This window comes from Pinus tabuliformis, chromosome 6 (assembly GCF_031772625.1).
Source record: "Pinus tabuliformis cultivar Carrire ecotype Pingquan chromosome 6, CPIR1, whole genome shotgun sequence".
NCBI lineage: Eukaryota > Viridiplantae > Streptophyta > Pinopsida > Pinales > Pinaceae > Pinus > Pinus tabuliformis.
Genome location: NC_142292.1, coordinates 2051507292 through 2051533165, shown reverse-complemented (window position 1 = coordinate 2051533165; position 25874 = coordinate 2051507292). Strand labels below are relative to the sequence as shown.

General features: G+C 37.2%; 1 protein-coding gene and 1 pseudogene across 6 annotated transcripts in view; one reads left to right on the top strand and one right to left on the bottom strand.

The window, feature by feature from the left end:
- The window catches only part of LOC149267472 (hyperosmolality-gated Ca2+ permeable channel 1.5-like), a 292293-nt gene that overhangs the window by 145000 nt on the left and 121419 nt on the right, over positions 1-25874 (top strand). For all 6 annotated transcript variants that reach the window (XM_089433173.1, XM_089433142.1, XM_089433149.1 and 3 more), the window contains 3 exons: positions 18459-18560; positions 18807-18926; positions 19160-19240. In XM_089433173.1, coding sequence (XP_089289299.1) covers positions 18459-18560; positions 18807-18926; positions 19160-19240 — 303 coding nt within the window. The remainder of the gene's footprint in view (positions 1-18458; positions 18561-18806; positions 18927-19159; positions 19241-25874) is intronic.
- On the bottom strand, positions 23444-25505 carry LOC149267473 (myosin-8 pseudogene; annotated as a pseudogene).

Genomic DNA, 25874 nt, shown 5'->3' with positions numbered 1-25874 from the left:
CCATCATGTCAAACCTCTTCAACATCTTGATCACATACTTCCCTTGACCTAGATATATCTAATCAGGTACTTGTTTCCAGACTTCTAGTCCCAAATAGTAGTGCATCAACCCTAGATGCTTCTTAATCAGGTACTTGTTTCCAGACTTCTAGTCCCAAATAGTAGTGCATCAACCCTAGATGCTTCTTACTTTCTTCAATTTGACATTCCACACCTGTCAAGAGAAGATCACCCACATACAAAAGAACGATTACTGACTCTCCCTTCACAACCTTAATGTAAAGGTTCGGATGATCAGAACTCTTTGTGAAGCCTAATCTCTGTAGGTATGCATCCATTATAGCATACCATGCTCTTGGTGCTTGCCTGAGGCCATATAATGCCTTCTTCAATCTGCAAACATATGCCTCTCTATATTTAACTTCAAATCCCAAGGGTTGCTCTATATATACTTCTTCATCAATTGTGCCATTTAGGAATGTAGTCTTGACATCCATTTGGTGGATGTTCCACCCCATCGATGCTTCCAAAGAGGCCAATGGACGTATAGTTGTATACCTTATTGTCGGATAAAATGCCTCTTCATAATCGATGCCTTCTTGTTGAGAGAAGCCACTAACCACAAATCTTTCCTTATATTTATCAATACTTCCATCTGTTGCATGTTTAATCTTGTAGAACCATTTGGAAGTTACCACAGGTTTGTCTTCAGGCTTAGGTACAATCTCCCAAACTCCATTTTTCATTATCGATTGATACTCTTCATTCATGGGATCGTTCCATTCTTGGTGAGTGATAACTTCTTCAAAGGTGGATGACTCTGCTTCTATCAATTTCGTCATATAGGCTGCATACCCAGAATATTGTTTGGGCTTCTTGCTTTCCTTGAATGTGCCTTGAACTGCTTCATGACCTTGTGCATCAAGTAGTGTAGACTTCAACCAATTAGGTCTCTTTCTAGTTTCGGGAATTACTACAGGTTGTATAGGCTTATTGGGACCTTCATCTTCATGATTTGATTCTTCTTCCTCCCTTGTAGCTTCTTCTTCAAATACCGAATTGATTTCTTGAATGCAATACTTTCGTCAAATATCACATCTCGATTGACTTCTATTCAGTGCCCTTCCTTTATGTAGATTGTATAGGACTTAAAAGAGTTACTGTAGCCAACAAATGTTCCCTTCATGCTTGGCGGATCCAACTTCTTTCTCTTATCCTTAGGTATATGAATATAGACAGGACAACCAAAATTCCGAAGATGATCCATGCTTGGTTTCTTACTAGTGAATACTTCCTCAGGAGTCAAGTTATTTAGGGAGCTGTGGGGACTTCGATTTTGTATGTATACAACTGTTTTTGTTGCTTCACCCCATAGGAATTTCGACAAATCTTGATCAAGTAGCGTTGCTTTTACACTTTTTTTAATGGATCAATTCTTTCGTTCTGCAACTACATTTTGCTTGGGATTATATGGGAATATCAACTCCCTTTTATAAGTTCTTTGGAAGTATACTCTCCCCCATTATCAGATCTTAATATCTTGATTCTCCTTTCTATAAGGTTCTCTACTTCAACTTTGAATTCTTGAAATTTTGTAAAGACTTCATCCTTGGATTTCATTAAATAAACCCAAGTTTTCTTTGAATGGTCATCTATGAATGTGACATAGTATAGATGACCTCCAAGTGATTTTGGAGTCATAGGACCACAAACATCAGAATGAATAAGATCCAAGATTTCTTTTGACCTTGAAGCACTACTTCCAAATGGTCTCTTGGTGTTCTTACCCAATGCACATCCCTTGCAAACTCCTTCATGATCTTCTTTCAGTTCGGGGATGCCATTTACTATGGTATTTAGTGTTGGTAAGATTTTGTAGTGGAGATGACCAAATCTTCTATGCCAAAGTTCACATGGGCTAACTTCAATGTGAACCAAAGCTTGAGCAAGAAGAGTTATCAATTTATAGAGTCTTCCTTCAAGAATCCCAATTATTCTAGCATCTTCTATGCTCGAGTTTTTAACATTGTAAGAGGGAGCTAGCTTCTGAAATGAAATATTTCTCATTTGATGCACTACTTCGTTGGGCATAGAAGCATGGCAGAGACCTAGTGAGATTTTCCTTTCTCAAGGAAAATATGTTCTCAAGCTCCTGAAAAGATTTTGTATGACATAATGTACCAATGGAAATGAATACCAAGAAGTTATGTGGTAAAGCTATAGGACTTGATTTGGCAAATCCTTCTGAGTATCGATAACTGATTGGGGTTCTGATGTTCTTAGTGAACACAAGAACGAACATATGTTTTGCAGTCAATACTGCAAGCCAATATATGATTGAGCCATCAGATGCACACCAGATTGCTGCAAAGCATGCGTTGAGATACCTGCATGGGACCAGTGTTTTAAAAGCTGGCTGGCTCGGAACCAACTCGGTTGAGTTGGTCCGAGCCGGTAAACAAATTTGCGACTCGACTGTCGAACTGGTTTGGTCGGCTGAGTCTGTATCAACTCGGACGGGTCACTTCATGCGGTCAGTAAACCCCCAAAACACATTTTTTTTTATGTTTTTTTCTGAGTGTGGGGGACTCCAAATGGTATTATTAATTGGTTTTTTGGTCTTGGGGGTCCATTCCCCTCTCCTAGTATTGATATGCTATTCAAATTTCATGGTAATGTTAAATTCTTAAAGTAAAAGTGACATTCTCCTTAATCTTCATTTTCATCCTTTTACTTAAATTTTTAACATTACCATGAAATGACTTAGGATGTTTGAGAGTGGTTCCAGCCTCATTGAATTTCATATGGAGAAAGTAGAATTTTAGATTTCATTCAAAATCCAGCGGACTTATCAGTTTTTTAGGATTTTAGGATTGGGGGATTGCAATCTTTCCATTGAATTTTGTCATGTATTAGGGTATGGAACTCGTATTTAATCAAGAGCACCATCCTTCTATGTACCTTGATGTTAGTGACATTGGTTGTCGAACTCCTCTGGGATTCACTCCCAAATCGGGAGCTTCTGAAAATGTCGCTTCCGCTCCCGTTTTCGCTCTCGCTCCCCGCTTTCGCTCCTACTCCCAAGTAACACTGGGCCAGATGATGTTGGCAACTCTAGAAGTAGCCAGTGGTACTGGTCACAGACTTTTGTTGTATAGGCCATTTATAGCCTCCTTGGTTATGTGTTTTTGTTTTCATCTCTATATCGTCATCGTGTATGTATTGGACAGTGCACTGGGTGCCATTTTGATATAATGGATATATTCATGAGCCTACTTTGATCGTATGTTGTCTTCTATCTATATTCTAATGCTGTGTGTTTGGAAACATGAATGAAAATCTTTAAAATTATGTGTTTTTATAAAAAATAAATATTTAATGTATTTTTACAATGACCGAGTCATTGAAATCGAGCCGGCCGAGTAGATACCGAGTCGGAGTTGACCCTCGGCCAAGTCGGAGTTTTAAAACATTGCATGGGACTACCAATCTTTTATTGAGATATTGTTAGGATATTCCGACACATAGGAAATAGTTAAGTACAACTTGGTCTAGTTTAGAGTTAGGTATAGAGTTAGGTAAAGTGTGTTTCTTTACCGTTGTACATTTTGTAACTTACAATCCGACGGTCACGATATGTAGTGATCCGACGGTTCATTCTCTCCTCGGTATTACCGACACTTGATCCGTGGCTTGACACCCGATTGGTCCATGAGTTCTATTTAAAGCGCATGGAGGGTCATTGTTCGGGTAATCCGTGCATGAGAGAAGCTTATGTAAATTTTCATTTTTTGATTAATAAATTGCCTGTAGTAGCTACGTTGGCGCAGGCCGTGGACTGTTTCCCTCTTTGAGGGTTTTAACCACGTCAAAAATACTGGTGTATTGATCTGTGATCTGGTTGTGAGCGGTGTCCTTTTGGTGTTCTTTCTGAGGAACTTACCCTGTAAATTCCTACATGGTATCAGAGCTATTTGAGGGCCGCGTCCGTTGGTGATCCAAATCTGAAGCCGGTAGAACTGCATGCGGTTGCCGTTTCCTAGATCTGCTGTTTCTGACTGCTTTCGGGCCGAGAGGACTGCTCTGTTGTGTTCGGAGCATCTGTTCCAGTGAGGAACCCCTTTCGTTTCACGCGAAAAGGTTTCCGGTAGCCCTATCTGCGTCATTTTTAAGATCTGGAGGTATACAGTCTTTATTTGCAGTTTACTGTTATTTTCTCTCTGCTTATTTCGGTTTCGGTTTATTTAGTTTTTTTTTAACCGGATCTATACCTTTCATTTCTGCGTATGCTCTTTGCCCTGCGACTCTGTGCGATCTGGGCAAATCAGAAACAGAAAGGAAGGATTTTTCTCATGCGTATGCTCTTTTCCCTGCACCTTAGTGTGATCTCGGAAAATCAGAAACATTGAGAAAAATATTTAGTTTTTCGGCTAAAGCTAACTTTGAGCCGCAAGGTTCATTTTTTAAAATATCTAGTTTTTTGGCTAAAGCTAACTTCGAGCCGCAAGGTTCGTTTTTCTTTGCATATTCGTGTTGGGTTTTGTGTTTTGTGTTTTGTAGGAAAAAAGAGCTTTCTCAAGGCAAGCACGCAAACCAAGCCCCCCCCCCCCCTCTCTCTCTCTCTCAAATTTTTTGTATAGATCAATTGGTTCAAAGCTATTTTAAGAGAGTAGAGGTCTTGGGTTCAAGTCTCCATTTTGTGGGGGCGGATTTTTTCATTCCCGCACATTCGCGCACTCTGCCGGCAACTTCAACAATTTTTTTTTCAAAAAGCCATAACTTCTTCATCCGGAAGTTTTTTTCAGAGCCGTTTTTTTTAAAACAGCCTAATTTTTCGAGATCTATCCATTGGAACACTTACTTTCAGCATCTTCAGCTTCAGTTTTTTTTTTTTAAAATGGAAAGTCCATGCCAAGTCATTCTTGACAGCACTAACTACTTCCAATGGATAGCCTACATGGAAGATTTACTTAGAAGTAAAGGTCTCTACAGAATAGCCACAGACCAAGAGAAGAAACCAAAAGATGAAGACAAGGCTGCAAAATGGGAAAATAGACAAGATCAAGCACGTGGTTTGATAGGGATGTCTATTTCTCCTGATCTTAGATTCCATATTGCAGAACTTGAGACTCCTCATGAAGCATTGGAAAAACTCACTAAAGTTTTTGGGATTAAAAATGAAATTAGAGCCCATCAACTTGAAAATGAGTTGCTTACATTGGATCCTAATAATTTTTCTTGCATTGAAGATTTCTTGTCCAAATTCAAGACCCTTAGATATCTTTTGGAAGGTGTTAAGGTTAAGAAAGAAGATAGTAACCTTATTTATTCCATCCTTACTAAGTTGGGACCAGCCTACTCTGTATTTGTTTCCACCTTCCATTCTACAAGGGAAGCTTTCATTTGTCAAAGAAAAGACTACAAGGCCTCTTCCTTTGACTCTTTTTGTGATTCTTTAATAAGAGAACAAGAAAAACTCTTACACCTTGGTCTTCTTAATCTTGGAAACTCTTCCACGAAAGCGTTAGCCGCCCAGCAGCAACCAAATTCAAAGAATCCTAAGAAGTCATATCCTCAAAAGAATGGTCCTAAACCAACTCAGCCTCAAAATGAAAGATCATTTCAGCAAAATGATAAGACCAATAAAAACAAATGGAAGAAGACTGATAGACATTGTAACTTTTGTAATCGAGATGGCCACTTAGAATCTAAATGCTTTAAGAAGATGGAAGCCTTGGAAGCCGCAATGAAGAAACATAACATCCATGTGGAGCATACTTCAACTTCAACTTCCGGAATGGCACTTTCTGCATGTCGTTGTCAATCATCTCAGTCTGGTTATGCATTAAATGTATCTTCTTCCTCTCCTTCTCATGAGTGGCTCATTGATTCTGGAGCCTCTTATCACATGGCCAAAAACCAAGCCATGTTTTCTTCTTTAAATGATTGTAACACCAAAAATATATATGTTGGTGATGATAGATCTCTTAATGTTGTAGGGACTGGAACTGTTCATCTAGACAATGGTCAGTTTAATGATGTATTATGTGTTCCAACCTTATCCTGCAACCTTCTATCTGTATATCAGATAACTCATTCAGGTGAAGGTAAAATTGTTGAATTTTCACCTCATGATGTTGTAATCAAGGATCTAAGAGATCCTAAACAGATTCTAGCTACTGGTATTGCTGATGATTCCACAAGGTTGTATAAGTTTCACAACTTTGGGTCATCAAATCTTCCCTCAGTATTTGTTGCTCATAATGATGAAGTGAGCAAACTTTGGCATGAGCGATTTGGTCACTTAAACTATCGCTCCCTTCAGCATCTATGTAAAGAAAATATGGTGACAGGTCTTCCTATGGTATCTTGCAGAGATGGTGTTTGTTCCGGATGTGTACTCGGAAAACATCATCGGGACAGTTTTGACAAACGTGCCTCTTGGCACGCCTCAGCCCCTTTACAGCTTGTGCACAGTGATTTATGTGGTCCACTTCCTGTTGCTTCATTCTCTGGCTGCAAGTATTTCTTAACTTTCATTGATGATTTCTCCAGACGCACTTGGGTATACTTCTTAAAACTCAAGAGCGAAGTATTTAACACATTTTTGGCCTTCAAAGCCTTTGTTGAAAAACAATCTGGACATCAAATTCTTAAGCTAAGAACTGATAATGGTGGAGAATATGTTAAAAACACATTCATCAACTTTTGCACCGAAAATGGAATTCAAATGCAACATACTGTTCCATACACTCCACAACAAAATGGTGTAGCTGAAAGGAAAAATCGCACCTTAAAGGAAATGGCTAATTGTATGCTGCAATCTAAAGGACTCAGTCTTAGTTTTTGGGCCGAAGCAATTAATTGTGCAAATTATATAATCAATCGCACTCCTACTAAGGTTCTAGAGAATATCACTCCAGAAGAAGCTTGGAGTTCCATTAAACCAGATGTAAGTCACTTTCGTGTTTTTGGAAGTGAAGCATGGGCCCATATTCCAGATGAAAAGCATAAAGCTTTAGAACCTAAGAGTGAGAAATGTACTTTTGTTGGATATTCTGAAGATGTAAAAGGTTATAGACTTATTCCATTTAAGTCCAAAAATGTTATCATTAGAAGAGATGTAAAATTTGATGAAAATAAATCGGCCTGCGAGCCTAGTCCGGCGGATGTGCCACCTCTTCCTATCTCTTCTACTTTTGAAAACATTTCTTCTTCAGATGATGAAAGTGAGGATGATAATCCTCCCCCACCTTCTCAGGATCCTCAACTTCCAAGATGGGTCCGTGCTACTCGGGATGCAGCAGGTGATCTTGCCGGTGATCCTACAGATCAGCGACGTACACGTTCTCAGTTTGAAAGAGCCTCTTCTTTACTGGCTCAAGCTCCAGTAAATCATGATCCTGACACTTTTGCAGAAGCTTCAGGCCATCCACATTGGGAAGTAGCTATGAATGAAGAATATCATTCATTGTTGGCAAATGATACATGGGATCTTGTTCCTCTACCAAAGGGACGCAAACTTGTTAGATGTAAATGGGTTTACAGAACCAAGTATGGACCAGATGGGAAAATTGATAAACATAAAGCTCGTCTTGTTGCTAAGGGCTTTTCACAGGTTGAAGGCATTGACTACACTGAAACCTTCTCCCCTGTTGCCAAAATGAACTCTATCCGCCTTGTTCTTTCCCTTGCTGCCTCTTTAAAATGGGAAGTCCATCAGATGGATGTTAAATCTGCCTTCTTGCATGGGGACTTGCAGGAAGAAATCTATATGGAACAACCCATTGGCTTCATACAAACAGACTCCAGCCTTGTTTGTCGACTTAAGAAATCCCTTTATGGTCTCAAGCAAGCTCCTCGGGCTTGGTATGCCAAAATGGATAGCTTTCTTTTAGAATCTGGCTTTTCTAGGTGTTATTCTGACAATACTGTCTACACCAAGAAAGTGGGCAACTCTCTTATCATCCTTGTTCTTTATGTTGATGATCTTATTCTTACTGGTAGTGATCCCAACCTTATAAACCATGTGAAGTCCAGCCTTAAAAAGAAATTTGAAATGACAGACTTAGGACACTTACACTATTTTCTCGGTCTTCAAGTCTTGCAATCCAAGGAGGGTATTTTCCTTTCCCAGTCCAAGTATGCTTGTGATATTCTTCGTCATTTTCACATGGAAGACTGTAAGCCAGCCCCTTCTCCCTTTCAGTCTGGAGTCAAACTTTCAGTCTCTTGTACTTCTCCTGAAGTTGATGCTACCTTATACCGTCAACTTGTAGGAAAACTCTTGTATTTAACCCATACTCGTCCTGACCTTTCCTTTGCTGTTGGCCTTGTTGCTCGTTTTATGCAAAACCCCCGTGAAAGTCATTGGAAAGCAGCTAAAAGAATACTTCGTTATGTTCGAGGTACAGTACAGTTTGGGATTCATTACAGTGCCAAAGCAGCTACTCTATTAGTTGGTTTCACTGATTCTGATTGGGCTGGTGACCCTGATGATCGGAAGTCTACTGCCGGTTATGTCTTCACTCTTGGTTCAGGACCTATTACATGGGCTTGTAAGAAACATGCTGCCATTTCTCTTTCGTCAGCAGAAGCAGAGTATCGTGGTGCCGTGGAAGCTAGTAAGGAAGCCTTGTGGCTTCGTCAGATCCTATCAGAGTTTGGCTTTGAGCAGCAACATCCAACCACACTTTGGTGTGATAATCAAAGTGCCATTCAGCTATGCAAAGATCCAGTCCAGCATCAGCGCAGCAAACACATTGAACTACACATGCACTTCATCAGAAAGCTTATTCATGACCATGTTCTTGAAGTGCAATATTGTTCAACAGATGATCAGGTTGCAGACATCTTCACAAAGGCTCTCACAGAGGCGAAGTTCACTAAACTTCGATATATGCTTGGAGTTCAGGAAGTTGTCACTAAGGGGGGATAGGCTCTAGTGCCTCCTTCCTTCTCCTATTGTGTCATATTTGTAAATCCTTCAATCCTATCCCAAGTTGTTCTTAAGGGGGGATGTTAGGATATTCCGACACATAGGAAATAGTTAAGTACAACTTGGTCTAGTTTAGAGTTAGGTATAGAGTTAGGTAAAGTGTGTTTCTTTACCGTTGTACATTTTGTAACTTACAATCCGACGGTCACGATATGTAGTGATCCAACTGTTCATTCTCTCCTCGGTATTACCGACACTTGATCCGTGGCTTGACACCCGATTGGTCCATGAATTCTATTTAAAGCGCATGGAGGGTCATTGTTCGGGTAATCCGTGCATGAGAGAAGCTTATGTAAATTTTCATTTTTTGATTAATAAATTGCCTGTAGTAGCCAAGTTGGCGCAGGCCGTGGACTGTTTCCCTCTTTGAGGGTTTTAACCACGTCAAAAATACTGGTGTATTGATCTGTGATCTGGTTGTGAGCGGTGTCCTTTTGGTGTTCTTTCTGAGGAACTTACCCTGTAAATTCCTACAGATATATTGTCAGAGATGTAAGACTACATGGGTACTCTTATGTTGATTGGGCTAGTAACTCAACTGACAGAAACAACACATTTGGATGCTGGTTTAGCTTGGGATCTACCATGATATTTTGGATGAGCAGAAAACAGAAGTCTGTAGCCCTTAGCACGATTGGAGCTGAGTACATTGCTGCTAGCATGAATGACTAGCTGTGAGGCAGTATGGTTGAGGAAGCACTTTGAAGAGATGTTTGAGCATGTGCTAGATACGACAGTAATATACTGTGAAAATAGGAGTGGGATTCGACTTGCAAAAAATCTCGTGTTCCATGACAAGTCCAAGCACATTGAGATCAAATATCACTATATCTAGGATATGGTGTAGAGAGGAGCAGTGAAGCTCCATCATATTGTGATTGATGATCAGATAACTGAGATACTTACCAATCCTTTGTCAAAAGGGAAGTTCTTGATACTCAAAGAGCAACTTGGACTAATCGATGTGACCCAATATTCTCTCGGTGTCATACACTATGACCAAGACTAACAATTATAAGCCTAGTGAAGGCACTAATGAGAGGGGCGGTTCATGACTGATTGAGAACACTAAGCTATGCTCTTCCCCCCTGTTTGAGTTCCCAAGTTGGGAATGGAGCCAGGAGAACTCGTGGGGTTGAGGGAACTCTTGACTGTAGGTTGTGTGCGATCCTTGTCATGTGTTGACAAGTGGTAATCCCCTTACCATCTAGCATGGGACTTGTTAGAGTATACCCTAGTATGCATCCTACCCACAAGTTGGGCTTGTCAGGATTGCCATCAATCTGGCCAATGGATCAGGAGAGACTTGGGTGTGTGTGATCCTTACCTATGGTAAGTAAGGTATCCCCCCAAGGTTTGTGGATGCAGGTGTTCTACCACTTGATTCTTGAGGTTCAAGGTGGGAAGATCAACGGACAATACGATAGAGTTTGATCCTTACCTCTTGTGGTAAGTGGTATCCAACCTATTGCCTATCGAACATATATTTAGGGTGGTAGATTAATCTCCCTATTGACAATGGATATAGGGTGGTAGCCGAAGCTCCCTTATGATGGTTCTTCTTCATTAGAGTGAGACATCATTGTTCTTGATGATACAGAGCAAAGATGAACAAAGATGAGTGGAGAAAGCAAAGATCTTTGTTGCAGAAATAAATTCCTCCCTAGTTGAGAGGGAGTGTTGAAAATTGGCAGCTCAGGGATGAATTTCTAAAAATAGAAAGTTTCAAGATAGTAAATCACCTTGCATAAATTGATAATTAAGTATTGTTGATGAAAAATCATTAATCAATCCTAATAGTTCAATCTCGACTTAATATTAGATTATGTAAGATATATATTATAAATGATAGACCAATGCCTTCAAGATTAATTACTTGCACAATGGAGATTAATATATCAAGTTACTGGATGAACAATTGTTGCAAGATGCAAAATCTATCCTAAAGGATGTGCAAGACCTATTCTAATGTGAGATGCAGGATCTCAGTCAATTTTAGTCAAATGTCTAATCTAAGGGAATCCTTCCTCTCGATTATTTCGAAGGTAGTCTCGTACGCAGTTGTAGAGTGAAGTGTTCAGGAAGGAGGCTAAGGTCTCATTAACGATACCTACCCACGAATTCTAACCACCCAAGTGCCTCCATTCCTACAAGGGATTGCCCACAAGAGAACTGCAAGGTCACCTGTGTTAACTGTGAATGAGGGCCTATGCTTCTCAAATTGGGTGAAGAAGGTGGTCCTATCTCTCTTACAACCAAGCTTATGCTTGGAGGTAAATTTAAACATGCAATTCTACCTCGGATGAGGATGCGAACGATGTTAGATTCCTTCAATGAGATCACAAATATATTAAATGCTTCAATATGACTATAGTAAACCACTTGAAATCAAGAGGCTCAATATGTTACTTCTCAGCACAAGATTACAAGATGACATTAGCAAATGAATGAAGCACTTAAGAGAACACTTTATCTCAATGAAACAAGATGAGCAATATTTATTACTCAATGATCCAAAATGCTTATTTAATGTGTGAATTAGAATAGTTTTCTTACACTTATGTTATGAGAGAATTAGGAACAAGAGAAACTTTAATGTTCTTTAAGTACCAATAGAGCACTGAGAATGCTAACTGTTATAAGTGATGTAAGAAGAGACTAACAAATGCAACTAACTATCATGAGGTGCTAGGAAGAAAGACAACCATGCAATGATGCAAGAATAATGGCTTATCCTCAAGACCAAAAGAGAGACCAATGCACCAATGCTTTTATCATTCAATGATTATTAAGGAGATGCACCAGACTTAAATACAAATCAGATTGGTCCACTGTTACCATGAAAACAGTCCTAAAATTACTTGCAAATGTGCTTAAATCAACAATAATTGAGCCTTTAGTTAAGATGCAACATTCCTTTAGTCTCTTAGGCTTATTAGGATCAATTGTAGGACTTCTTTCAAAGAGATTATGTCGCTGCAAATTTTATATCAGATCTCTGTAAACTTATATTAGACCTTAAGATAGTCACCAAGACAGGAGAACATAAACTCTAGATCCAAAATGCTTATTTAATGTGTGAATTAGAATAGTTTTCTTACACTTATGTTATGAGAGAATTAGGAACAAGAGAAACTTTAATGTTCTTTAAGTACCAATAGAGCAATGAGATTGTTAACAGTGATAACTGATGTAAGAAAACACTAACAAATGCAACTAACTATCATGAGATGCTAGGAAGAAAGACAACCATGCAATGATGCAAGAATAATGGCTTATATTCAAGACCAAAAGAGAGACCAATGCACCAATGCCTTTATCATTCAATGATTGTTAAGGAGATGCACCAGACTTAAATACAAATCAGATCAGCCCACTGTTACCATGAAAACAGTCCCAAAATTACTTGCAAATGTGCTTAAATCAACAATAATTGAGCCTTTAGTTAAGATGCAACATTCCTTTAGTCTCTAAGGCTTATTAGGATCAATTTTAGGACTTCATTCAAAGAGATTATGTTGCTGCAAATTTTATATCAGACCTCTGAAAACTTATATCAGACCTTAAGATAGTCACCAAGACAAGAGAACATAAATAGTAGAACAATGATTTAGCCTTACAAGATTAATATGTGATGCTTCTTAGGTATCTTAAGCTTATATTGATCAGATTGTTTGGTGACTATGCTACTGTTATAAATGCTTCAGATCTGATTGTTTATGACAGTGAAGGAAACGGTGAGGATAGAGAGAGAGAGAGAACACTTGAGGCCTAGAGGCCTCACTCCAAAGAACAAGTATGCCAAGTTGAGACACCAAAGCGGTTTGTCACCTTGACAAACACCTGCAAACACCAATGATTAGCCCTCAAACCCAAAGATAATGATAGATCAGACCTTCAAGTGTATGCGGCTAGGCCTAGAAAGCCTCCTAGAGCTTGCAGCCTAGTACGATGGAGGCCCTAGGCCTTGTGGCCAAGGCTAGAAAGACTAGAAGTGATGGCACAATGGAAAATCCACCTTAGAAACCCTTCTCCAAGTGAACATTAGCCCTGCAAGACAAAAGATTAGCCACAACAAAAGCCAAATCTTGAAACCCTAATGGATTCAATGAAAAATCACTTCAAACTCTTAGAAAATTATGATTAAGCCTGCAAACACAAAATGCTAGTGCTATAAGTGAATAATGAAGTGATTATCCAGCCAATAAGGCATCTAGCTAGGTCTCTATGGCCTCTTAGGGGTTGCGGCTAGGGCTATAGGCCCTCAAAACCTTGCGACTAAGTGTGAAAAGGCCTTCTAGGCCTACCGCTACCTTCAAGTTATGAGGTGAGTTGATTTTAAGCCCAAGTGAGTGATTATGGCCACCTCCAATGACAAACCCTCATATGAATCCTTGATGACTTGGGTCTTGTAGATCAGGGTCTTTCAACTAGTGTTGCGAACATCGTGATCGAGATTAAATTGGCGAGGGGAAAAAACCGGAAAAAATCGCAAAAATCAGGAAAAATCAGCAAAACATCGGCAACATTAAAAAAATATAAAAAATTCATTTTTTTTTCAAATTTTTAAGTATCTAAAGCATCCACGATTTTTTGACGATTTTTATGATTTTTTGGCGATTTTTGTGGTTTTATTGCGATTTTTTCATTTTGGAAAAAAGCTTGGCGATTTTTTCATGATTTTTTGGTGATTTTTATGATTTTTTTGCGCTTTTTACGATTTTTTGGTGATTTTTTCAAAATGAAAAAATCGCTAAGTAAAACGCCATGCCGAAAAAATCACGATTTTCACAACACTGCTTTCAACCCTAGATCCACCTTCCTTGGCTGAATGCTCTCCTCCCTTGGGTTGAACAACCCCTCATAAGGCTGAAAACTGCCCAAACCCTAACCGTCTAGGCTAGGTGAGGATTAGGATCCTCTAACTTCAGATTTGTCTTTGAAATTTTTATCCTTGACACTTGCAAACTAGATAAATAGAGTCAATCCACAAGATCTAGAAAAATCTCAAAGTAAAAACCCCAAATAATGATTTACAAAACGAAAAATAAAATATAAGGGTTAGAAATTTTATTCACAAATAATTTACTATATGTACAAGAAATTTCCAAGCTCTAATTAGCATATAAATCATTTATAGCCCAAGTAGATTTAAAAAATAAGTGAATTAAATACTTCTATTTTGATATATTGGCCAAATCTTGCACCTTAAATTGTTAGATAAGCCAAGAAGCCAAACAAGGCGTGTCACCTCAAAGTCCATGTACTTGGTGTTTGCCCAAGGGTTGAATATCTTGAAGATCTCTACACACTTAGAAGATAAATTGTTAGTTTCAAAAGGGGTTTAGATACACACATCAAACCCTCAAGATATAGAGATCCCTACTAGATCGAGTGAGCAAGAGATGGTTCTCTAGAACCCAACACCTAAAATAAGATATCTAAGCTAATAAATGATCGAACCACTGGCTATTGAAACAACAATATTCAATAATGAACCATTAGAGCATTAAAAACTTCAACACATACCATGAATCATCAAGACAGAGACACCTTGAATTGAAACCCCAAAGAATTTTGATTTTTTTCAAAAAATATCCGGCAGACCATAGCTCAGTACATCAAATCGTCCTGTCCAATGAGGAGCAAAATGATTCCTTATATAGATAATGAGAGGGATCAACCTCTCCAAGTGGAAAATAACGACTAGTAGCGCGATACATGGCTTGATCCTTGTGAAAAAATTTCGATCCCTTGATTAGCTGGCACAAATCTCCAAAAATAATTCAATTTTCCTTGTTTACTGTGCGGGAGGGATCAAACTTTGACTTTTGGCCTATTGGAGAATCTTCAAAAATAGAATTATTGTTACTTGTGCAAAATAATTTAACTGCTAGGTCCAAATTTTTTGATTTGCTGGAGAAAATAGTCTTTTGGGTCCAACGAATTTATGGACTGGGCGCTTCTACCTTGGAAATGAGGCTTTTTATTTTGACTTGAAAATTTTCATTTGAAAAATAGCCTCGATAATTTTTTGATGAATTTTCCACTTGTAGGGTAATTACTTTTACCCTTCATTTTATTTTTTGACAATTTCTGGCTAATTTTATTTTCATTTTGCCAGAAATTTAATTAATAGACTCAAGAGGGGATTATAAATGTTTTTCCTCCCTCTCTCTGGGTCTACAAAAATATTTTTGTAATGGTGTTCCAATTATGAGCAACCATTCACCAAAAATATTCCTAGACATACTTTTACATCAAGATATTACAATAATAAACCTTTAAAAGGGGAATCTTACACATAGATATAGACCCCTTAAGCTAAGTTACCGGATCCGGTAGGGGGAGGGCCAAGATCGGCGGATCTGATCTGGATCCGCCAGAATACGCTGAAAATACGGCAGGTGGCATATCCTTGTCGACGGAAACGGATCCCGTATAAGTTTTTCGGAACCTGCGAAAGTGAAATCAAATGCTGTGAATGATTTTAGCTTTTTGTCTTTTGGTTAAAGGTTAAAGTGTGCACTGTGGTCCCTCTTTGTCAGCAGTGCGCAGTGAAATTTAGAATGTGTGGGCAACCTGCCACCAGTGCGAACTCTTCTGACTGCCCAAAATAATAATTTTTTGCAACCCTTTCGGACACGGTTGTTATGATCCCAAAAAAATGGCACAGAAAGAGATTTAGTAGATGGAGTGAGTGATGATATTGTTTTGGCGGAAATCGTTCCTCGATTATCTCGAGATTTGCCACGGGATAAGCGGCCAGTCTTGAACTTGTTGAGTCGAGCGTGGGATAATGCTATGGCAGGCGATTACCCATTACGGTATGACCGTCTTTACAACCAAGATGTTATACTCTCCTCTGGAGGATTCATTGTATTTGGCACGACAACTTATTCATCACCATCGCACTCATATTCTAATATTCGAACCTCAGTATAGAGTTTGTTTCAAATTTTTTTTGTTCGCCAATTCCACCGAAACTTGTCTTTAATTCCGGGTGGGTTAGGCAGAGAAAAGACGACAACCCTTTTCCACTTCCTATTGGCATGATCTCATATTTATTAAACTTTAATAGTATTAAAGAAATATTATAAACTTTAATAGTATTAAAGAAATATTATAAACTTTAATACATGTGTCATTAACTCATATTTATTTAGAAGATATTTTAAAGTTCAAAAAATAAGTTTATATTTTAATCAATTTTAAAGTTTCTTTTCAAGTTTAAAAAGTATCTTTTCTAAAATAACTATAAGTTTAATAATTTGCTTAATATAAATAGTTATAACTAATAATTAGTGTCTAAATATTTATAAATGATGTAATAATTATATTATGATTAACTTAACAATTATTTTTAAAGTATTATATTGGAGTTATATATTTAAAAATTCACTTATGTTTTTTTATTTTTATATAAATTTAATTAATGTTTAATTATTTATTGAATGTAAAAATTATATATTTGAAAATTAGCATATGTTTTTATTTTTATATTGGTAGAAATTTAGTTTTTATTTTTATATTTATATAAATTTTAATTTTAAAAATGATAAAATATATAATATTTGCTTGTACTTGCCATTTCTTTGCTGTTTCCGGATCTTGGGTTTTCAAAAAACTGGTGGATCTGTATCCGTATCCGAATCCGGATCCGGATTCTGGTAACTTAGCTCTTAGACTCAACCAAATTCTACGACTCAAGACACATGATCTAGTATGATAAATATACATAGACTCAATAACACTAGGACTCACCTAAGACCTTGTCAATGAGTTCCACCCTAGCTTTGGGGTATATCTGGGAGAAAAATTCTACCAATTAATCGTGTTTAGAAACACATGTAATTGGGGAGGTTAAAGATCTCCCTAGAGTGAAACCCTTTGAGTAGAATCATAGGCTTACCTTGGTGTTGTTACATGGCTTAATAATCATACTAGAATCATTTTTACAATACAAAAGCAAAATTTGGGATTACAATGATGATAATGACTGAAATTTTTTATCCACTGCTTTATACTCTGCTTCTCGGAACTGTTCACATTTACATGGTCAATGAGTCCCTTGGAGAGCAAGTTATTCCTTGTTTCACTAGATTGGGTACGCAGGCTGCTCCTAAGATAAGCTTTTCATTGTGTAGTCAGATTGAGCCTTGTCCTTTGTCGGAGTATCTCAGGTAAGCCTATTCATCCTCCTTTATAGGTTGCTTTGAGGGTATGCTTCTCCTTATTACATAGAAATTTAGAATTGAGCCTTGTTCTTAGTCCGAGTACCTTGTCTAAGCCTATTCATTGTCACCTTTGAACCGTATACCAAGAATATTCTCTAGGTGACCTAAACGGGGAACCCTCCCTTGTGAAAATCCACTAAAAAGCAGAAGGTGGTGTGCTGTGGTGACAGTGGGCCTCCACCTCATTGTTGTCCCTTGGTCTAGTTCTCACAAGACTTGCTAGATTTTGAGGCAACAATACCTACAAGCCTTGAAGAACATTCACCTTTTTTCTTAAATCCTAAATCACTTGGTTCATGTTTGAATTCAGGGACAGAAAAATTCATTAGTGTAAAGAAAACCACAGTTAAGTTTGGGAAAGAGAATTGAAGTTTGTTATAAATGAATAGTATATATATTCTTCTTTTCTGAACTTCAAATTTGACCCAAATGTCAAAATGCCAGGACTAAGAGAACGTTAAAACATTATTAAGTTCATTAGTGTAAAGAAAACCACAATTAAGTTTGGGAAAGAGAAGTAAGTGAGGTTTGCTATAACTGAATAATATATATATATATATATATATATATATATGTTTTTTCCTGAACTTCATGCCAGGACTAAAGAATGTTAAAACATTAATATATTTTTAGAAAGAATGTTCTATATGTGTGGTACTATTTTTTAAACTTTAAGAAATTACAAATGCTTGTTTTTTGTTTGTTTTATCTCTCTCTCGAGTCTCACCCATATTTTATAGAAAAATTGCCTGTCTGATTAAATTCACCATTGAGTTCATCAGTGTTTGAGGTTCAGTGAAATTCGGTTTCTCTTCAAAGCACAGCCAGATATGGTGATTAAACCTACACCCAATGAATTGTAAATTCAAGAATATTTTGACTTACAATGATCAGAATCATTCTTATAATTTTCATGTTTTCTGTTAATCGTGGAATCTAGAATTTCATAATATTTATTGCATTCATAATGATTTCTCTTTTCTTCAGTTTTAAGTCTGTGCAAGGGATGGGAAACACTGTAGAGGTGCCCTGCAGTCAGTGTTTACTCTTTCCATATTATTTTCATTCAAGTCATGTTGATGATGTTTCAATCTTCCATTTCCCGTATAATATATCTAGCAAAGGAACTTAGAAATCTTTCTATGGTTTATATGAAGATTTGATCACAAATACAAAAAATACCGAACACTCAAAACTGGCTTTATTTTTTCTAATTTTTGCAGGTCCTAGTCAGAAATGTGCCTCCAGATACCGATGAGACAATTAGTGAGCATGTTGATCACTTTTTTCGAGTTAACCATCCTGATCACTACCTCACTCATCAGGTGAGAACCTTCAGAAGAATGTTTCTGTTTCTTGTGCTGATATAGACCATTTATTGAATCATCCAAGTTAGACAAGGGAAAGTTGGGCAGATGCCTCAAGTGGTCATAGAATAGTTAAACTTGGGGTTTGCGATTATACGTAGAAAGTCTGTGATGCTAGGTAATGATAAATGGAACGTGATCATGATCTATTTCAATGAACAGTGGTTGATGTTAATGTTGTTTAATATTTTTAATATTCTCCAGGTTGTCTACAATGCAAATAAGCTTGCCAAGCTTGTTAAGAAGAAGGAGAAACTCAAAAACTGGCTTGATTACTACCAGATCAAGTATTCAAGACATCCTGAAAAGAGGCCCACAACAAAGGTGTTCTGTGTTTTTATATAAGTGAATATAATTTGCATCACATCTTGCATGATATTATAGGCTTTGACATTTTGTTGTCTGGGTTTGAACTTTGAAGTGAATTTCTTATTATTTTTCTATTACTTGAAGTCTATCTTTGCCACAGCATTATAAATATGATCAATGCACCATAATCTTTTTTTAACAGTGTGACATGCAGGCAGCTGAAATCTGTTTTTATTGTTATATTCTAGGAAGGTTTTCTCGGTCTTTGGGGTGAAAGAGTGGATGCCATTGACTTTTACACAGCAGAAATTGACACTTTGGTTACGAAAGTAAGGAGCTTCTTTTTCCAATGACTATGTCTTTATAGGTTTGTATCATTATGAAAGAATAGGATTTGTACAATCAATAACCTCTTGCTACTCCAGAAGATAGTCGTCACTGGTCAAGGTCTTCATTGTTAGAAACTTTGAATGCTTTTTATACATTTGTTTGAAAAGAAGAGTTTCTTAATATATATTATATATAAGCTTTCAAGTGTCAACCCTTCCTCTATGCTTTTCTTCAAAAAATGTAGTGGAAATAACTACAATGACCAATCTGTAATTAAAATTGTTTCTAACAATAAAATACTGTTATCTGTTTTGTGGTCCCTGGAGTTTACAAATATAATTTAAAATGGTCAATATAAAATAATAAATTACAAATAGATTTTTTACATTGTACGCATAGACAACATTTTATTCAATAGATTGATCATGTTTTCCATGCATTGCACACATTATTTAATCTTATACTACAGCAAACGGATCATGACCCTGACACATGTTTTTCTTTGACCAAATATCACAGTAAAACAGTAAATGGTGTGTCGTATGCAAATCAGTCCTGTTTAAGAAAAAATGTCTCAGTGACTTAAATGTCTGTCCTTCCCACTATCGAGGAAAGTCTGTCTCAGTCTTTAAAATCTTTCCTTTCTACTATTGATAACTTTTATCTGTTACTATGGTCTTGTAATGTGACATCTGCGTATTGCCCCAGTTTAGTTCATTTCCTTTGGATTATATATTGTGTGATGTATTAAAAATGCTACCTTGAATTTCTATTTCTATTTCCTCATTTCATAGTTTTAAAAACCGGAACTGGGCATCAAACTGGTTGCCTCTCTAACCGTGATTCAAACCGGAACCAGATCAAATCAGATTGAACTGGATTCAATAAACTGGAATTGAAAAAATAAATAAACTAATTATGTTTTAATGAAATACTTATTTTTAAGATTGTAAACCATGATTCCAAACCATTAGAGGCAAAATATGGCAAGTCTTCTCATCTATATACCATTTAAGGGTGCATATATCAAAATGGCACAGCGTGCAATACATATCAATGATATCATCAACAAAATATATAACCAATGAGGCTCTAAATGGCCTCTAGAGTTCAAAAACAATGCTAAAACTCAAGCTACTAGGCCACTAGCCTACTACAAATCATTGATCAACATGATCACTCATTAATGATTTGATCAATATGTTCACTCATCAAACTCATCACCACTACTAGACACGGGAACATCGGCAGGAGCTACATAAACATGATCTGGCTCAGAGTATGAAGACTCGTCACACTCCTCTCCAGCCTCAATAGTAGAACTAGGCCTAGCAGAACTAGAAGCACGAGTTGGCTGAGCTGCACGATTACTGCTCCCCTCACCAATACCATGTGCCATGCTTGGTCTTGGTGGTTCATTTGCTCCAGCGACTAGTTCAACGACCAGATCTACATTGGGATTAACAAACCCAACTCCATGGCATCAATATCAAAATCAACATCAAATTCAGCTAGTTGAGTCTCCTCTACCCATTTTGAAGTTGGATCAATATCATCCAACACAATGGAATTTGTATTAAATCTTTCATTCAACAACTGGTTGCAACTTGCGCCTTAGTTGAAGGTTGTATTGCACAAAGACAAGACCATTTATTCGTTTTTGTTCCAAACGATTTCACTTCTTCATGTGAATCCGTTCAAAAATAGACCAATTGCGCTCACACCCAGAAGCACTACAAATTTGGTTGAGAACTCTAACTACAAACTTTTGCAGTTGAGGACATTGGCTTCCAAACAACTCCCACAAATGTGCTACAAATACAAAGATTAGATTTAGTTCATTGTTTAACTATTTAGATGGTAAGCTTGAACAATTTACAAATTACAACTCTTTGTTGCACGAAACTTCAAAGAACCCGACGTTTCGGGCCGTACCTGTACCTGAAACTCCGAAACTTGGCTGAAACTCGACCATCATGTAATCATATATTAGAGCTAATATATACTTCTTTTTCCTTTTAAATTGTCATATATGGGTCTTATTCCCTTTTTTCTGGCAAGATAATGTATTATTCACTTATTTCTTTATATATATATTTTTAAAAATACATATATGACGTTTCGGCCGACGTTTCCATTTTTGGGAGGTGACGTTTCTAAACGTACCCGTTTCGGAAACTTCGAAACGTTTTGGCGTTTCGTGCAACTTAGTTACAACTTCAATTTTAAACAATTGAACTTTACATTTTTTTTATTTTTATATATTGGAATTGCTTACCTGGTTGATCAACATCTCTTGCAATCTTTGCCATAGTTTTTCCAGTTGTTTTTGTGGCCCTATAGAAAGCAATGAGTTGTGGATTTCCAGCTGTTGTGACTTATCAGGTACCATGCGCTCTAAGCACTCGTACAACCCATCTCTGACCTCCCTAGTCAGATCTTCTCTTAGATTAGCTTTATATTGATACATCAGGTTGAGGAAATACCTGGCTGCATGTATAGGATGATGGAGTTGATCGTTCATCTGTTATTAGTGATCTCCCAAATTGGCCCATATTTACCTACTCTACGCTTGTAGGCTGCTGGTCTCTGCTCCTTTGCCTGATCCATAGCCTCATAGATGTAGCCCATGGCCAATTTTTCCCCATCCACCAATCGTAACATCTTAATAGGGGACTCACCAATTTTCACAAGCTTTGCTACTTTTTACGAAAACGTGTTGTCAAAAAATTTCTTTTTGGTGTCTTTTCCATCTACTCTGGGAGTTGACCGAGATGAATTCCAATCATCATTGGAAAACATTTTATGCAATTTTATTGTTGGGAAGTGAGAGATTGCAATGTGAGGAAGTGAGTTGCAAATCTCGTGATGGCTGGGCTAACAAGCTCCTTGCCCCCAATATTTTTCCTCATTAAGCTCAATAGGCATGATTGGTTATAGATGTATTTTGTGATACTCTTGGCATGCTCTATAGTGTTCTTTATCTACTGCACTTTTTGTATGTCCTCAAAAGTGAGGTCTATGCAATGTGCAGCACATGGGGTCCAAACTATGGTCCTATATTTGGCCTCTAGCATCTTTCCAGCAAGAACATAGTTTGAGGCATTATCCATCATGACCTGTAGAATGTACATCATTTTGTTCCACCATTGCTATACCAATCTCATCCAAAAGCTCAATAATAGCTTGGCATCTTTCACCCTATCAGATGCGTCAATGTAGCATAAAAACTATGCTGAATCACAAAAGACTGATAGCTTGTAGAATTGAAACACGAAGACTGGTAGCTTGAAAGCTTTAATATAAAAATACACACAGGTATTTAATATAATATATATATATATATATATATATATATATATATATATATATATATAATGTATAAGATGATATAAGATTACAATGAGGACCCTGCTTTTATACCTCAGCAGGTGACCTTTCATGAATGGGCATGTCTTTTAGACATGCCTTTTCACTTAATTTAATGACTATTTACCCTAAATAATATTTAATATTAATATTTTATTTTATTTATCTAATTGTTATGAATTATATTCATAACATAGCCTCTTCCTTCGGAAGCTTTGCCCTCAAAGTTATATTGCTGGCAATTGTGTTAGCGGTGATTGTCATCTTGGCATATGGGAGGTAGAAGGTCTCTGGTGGCTTAGCGTCTATAATTTGCTAATAACTCTATTTTTGAGTCCAAGGTTGTCTTCTTTTGTTTCCTTCTCTCTATTATATATATATATATATATATATATATTGTAAGAATTTTTTATTTATTTATTTTTTTCCCAATTTATTATTATTATTATTTTTTAATATATATATATATATTTTTAATAATATATATATATATATATATATATATATTTTATAATTTGAATTAATTAAACTTTGTTAATTTAATTTATAATGTGACTGGGCACTAGCACTATAGTTTTGGATTATATTTTCTTTCTTTCTTTCTTGTAACTATATCTGACTATATATCAATGCAATTTTATGTTCGATCCGACTATATTACCACAACCATATATCGATTTTTTTATTATTTATTTACTATAAACGTGATTGAATGGGATATGACGAAAAGACGCGTTGGGTCAAGGTCCCTGTTGACTATGGCACTTAACTTGGACCATGATACGATGTCATAACCTGGACCATGATACGCTGCCGTCGACAGTGGGCATTCATTAATGGTCAGCAGACAATGTCGAACGAACTTTGCGCTGGATAATTTTTGCTAAATTTCCCAATACCTCAGATCTTCTAGCATCTAATTCAGCCATTTGTCCCGCTCTGAGGAAAACCTTTGATTTCCCTATCTGATAACCTTGAAGACCCATCTTGTCCAGCAACTTTTTATTTGCAGTCTTCTCATTATAGCTCCCATCAAGCACACCTGGAGCAAGAATACCAAAACGATCAAGAAATTCATCAAATGTTCGTCTTGTTGGATACCCAGCATAGCTGATTCTAATTGCCTCCATAACACCTCCACAACATAGTTGTTGCAAGACATTGTGATTCTCAAAAATGCCTGGCTTCAGTAAACTGTTTGGTTTAACGCATCTTATGTAATGAGGCTCTGTTGAGCTCAGTGTTTCCAGAAGAGATTGCAGTTGTTGCTTAAAGCGAGTGCCAATAGAGGAGAATTTAGATGACTTAGAAGACTCCTCAGGGAGAGGAGGAAAGAGACCCGCAACAAAAGAACAATTTGAAGCATTTAACAGAGCTTGATGTTCTGCAACGACATAATCTTTATTCTTGTCAATGAACAAATCGGTCTGATATGTAACATCACCAACATAATGACCAATAGTGAAATCTGTACGAGAAAGTTTTGGTTTGCTGAAGCGTTTGTGATTCTTAAACGTTTGATAAAGCTTTTGCGAAAATGTTTCATGAGTTGATCTTGGAAACATGCAGGCTTCATCCAGAAGAGCAATTATTCCTCCAGGTTTCTTCTCAATGAGATCCAATATATCTTGATTATCAACAAATTCAATGTAACTCCAATCAATTTCTTCTCTTGTGTATTCTTCTTGTTCCATCTTAAACACATGCTGATTGAAGTGCTGCTGCAGCTTCTCATTTGTGAGATTGATACACAACTATTCAAAGTTGTTGGTCTTAAAGCTTTCAAAACCATAGATATCCAAAACCCCAATTAACATCTTTGAATTAGGATCCTGGCCGATTGAAATATTTATTTTGTTCACCAGCCAGTGAAATAATCGTGAATATACGGTTTTTGCCAATGCATCCCGGTTGGTAGCTGCGGCAATTGGATCTAGTGATTTTGTAATGTTTTCATCACGTGTCACAATGACACGTTTACAAAGAGAGTCTTCAAGACCTAGATGGAGAATAGCAGCCACAACTCGAAATATCGCCTCTTGCTCTTCAGAACTGATCCCCACCACATCCATGGCCCTTCTTGTTAGAAGATACTCTTCTGCGTCACTCACACCATCCAATTCATAACAATTGGTCTGGTTGAGATAATGAAATGTTCTTGGATCCCCCAACTTGTATTTCTCAATATCCTCTAGTGGTGCAACACAGAGCATATAGAAACAATGATAATTCCTCTCAGGATCAGAAACCTGACAAACAGCTCCTGATATTCTCCCATTCTTGTCAAATTGAACCTCAACAAATTTACCAAAGCGACTCGAATTGTTATTTCTGATAATTTTTGCATTGCCAAAGGCTTCAAGAACAGGATTTGATTTTAGCACTTGCTGTTCCACTGATCTTCCCTCAGTTACTCCTCGACCCCCCATGTAAGCAAGATAGCGCATAAGCATTTTGGTAGATTCTGTTTTACCTGCTCCACTTTCTCCACTGACTAAAATGGCCTGACTTATTCCATCATTGATCATCACCCTATATGCAGCATCTGCAACAGCAAAAACATGAGGGCTTAGCTCTCCAAATGTAGGCCCCTTGTATTGTTCCATCATTTGGCTATCATACAAATGAGGAAGTCTTTTAAAAGGATTGATGGCAATCAGTATGCTCCCAGTATATGTATAAATTTCATCAAGTTCATATCTAGTTGACAAATTGTGCAGAACTCCCGGTTTATGCAAATAAGCTAGTTTTGTCATATCATCCACACCCCCAGGCACTGCTTCAGTATCTTTAGGGTGTGCATTTGAAACGTCCACAACCACTGTTTTTCCATTGGTGGTCTGAATTTTAGCTTTCCGTCCATTGATCTCTAGAACTTCTCCATCGATCCAGGCCTCTTCATCCTCATTATCATTAGATTCATCATCTTGATTTGTATCATTTTCATATTCATCATTATCAACATTTTGATTGAATTCTTCTTCCACATTTTCCTTTCGACATGATTTAACTTCTGCAATTGATTTTTCTAATCGTTGAAATGCTTCTTGAATACTAAATTGTTCAATGTAATCAAGATGTGAACGTAATGGCACATTGTGTGGCGAACTACGTTCAAAGGCCCGCATGATTATATCGTGTGCCATGGCTCTGATACCACTGTAGCATAAAAACTATGCTGAATCACAAAAGACTGATAACTTGTAGAACCGCAACAGGAAGACTGATAGCTTGAAAGCTTTAATATAAAAATACACACAGGTA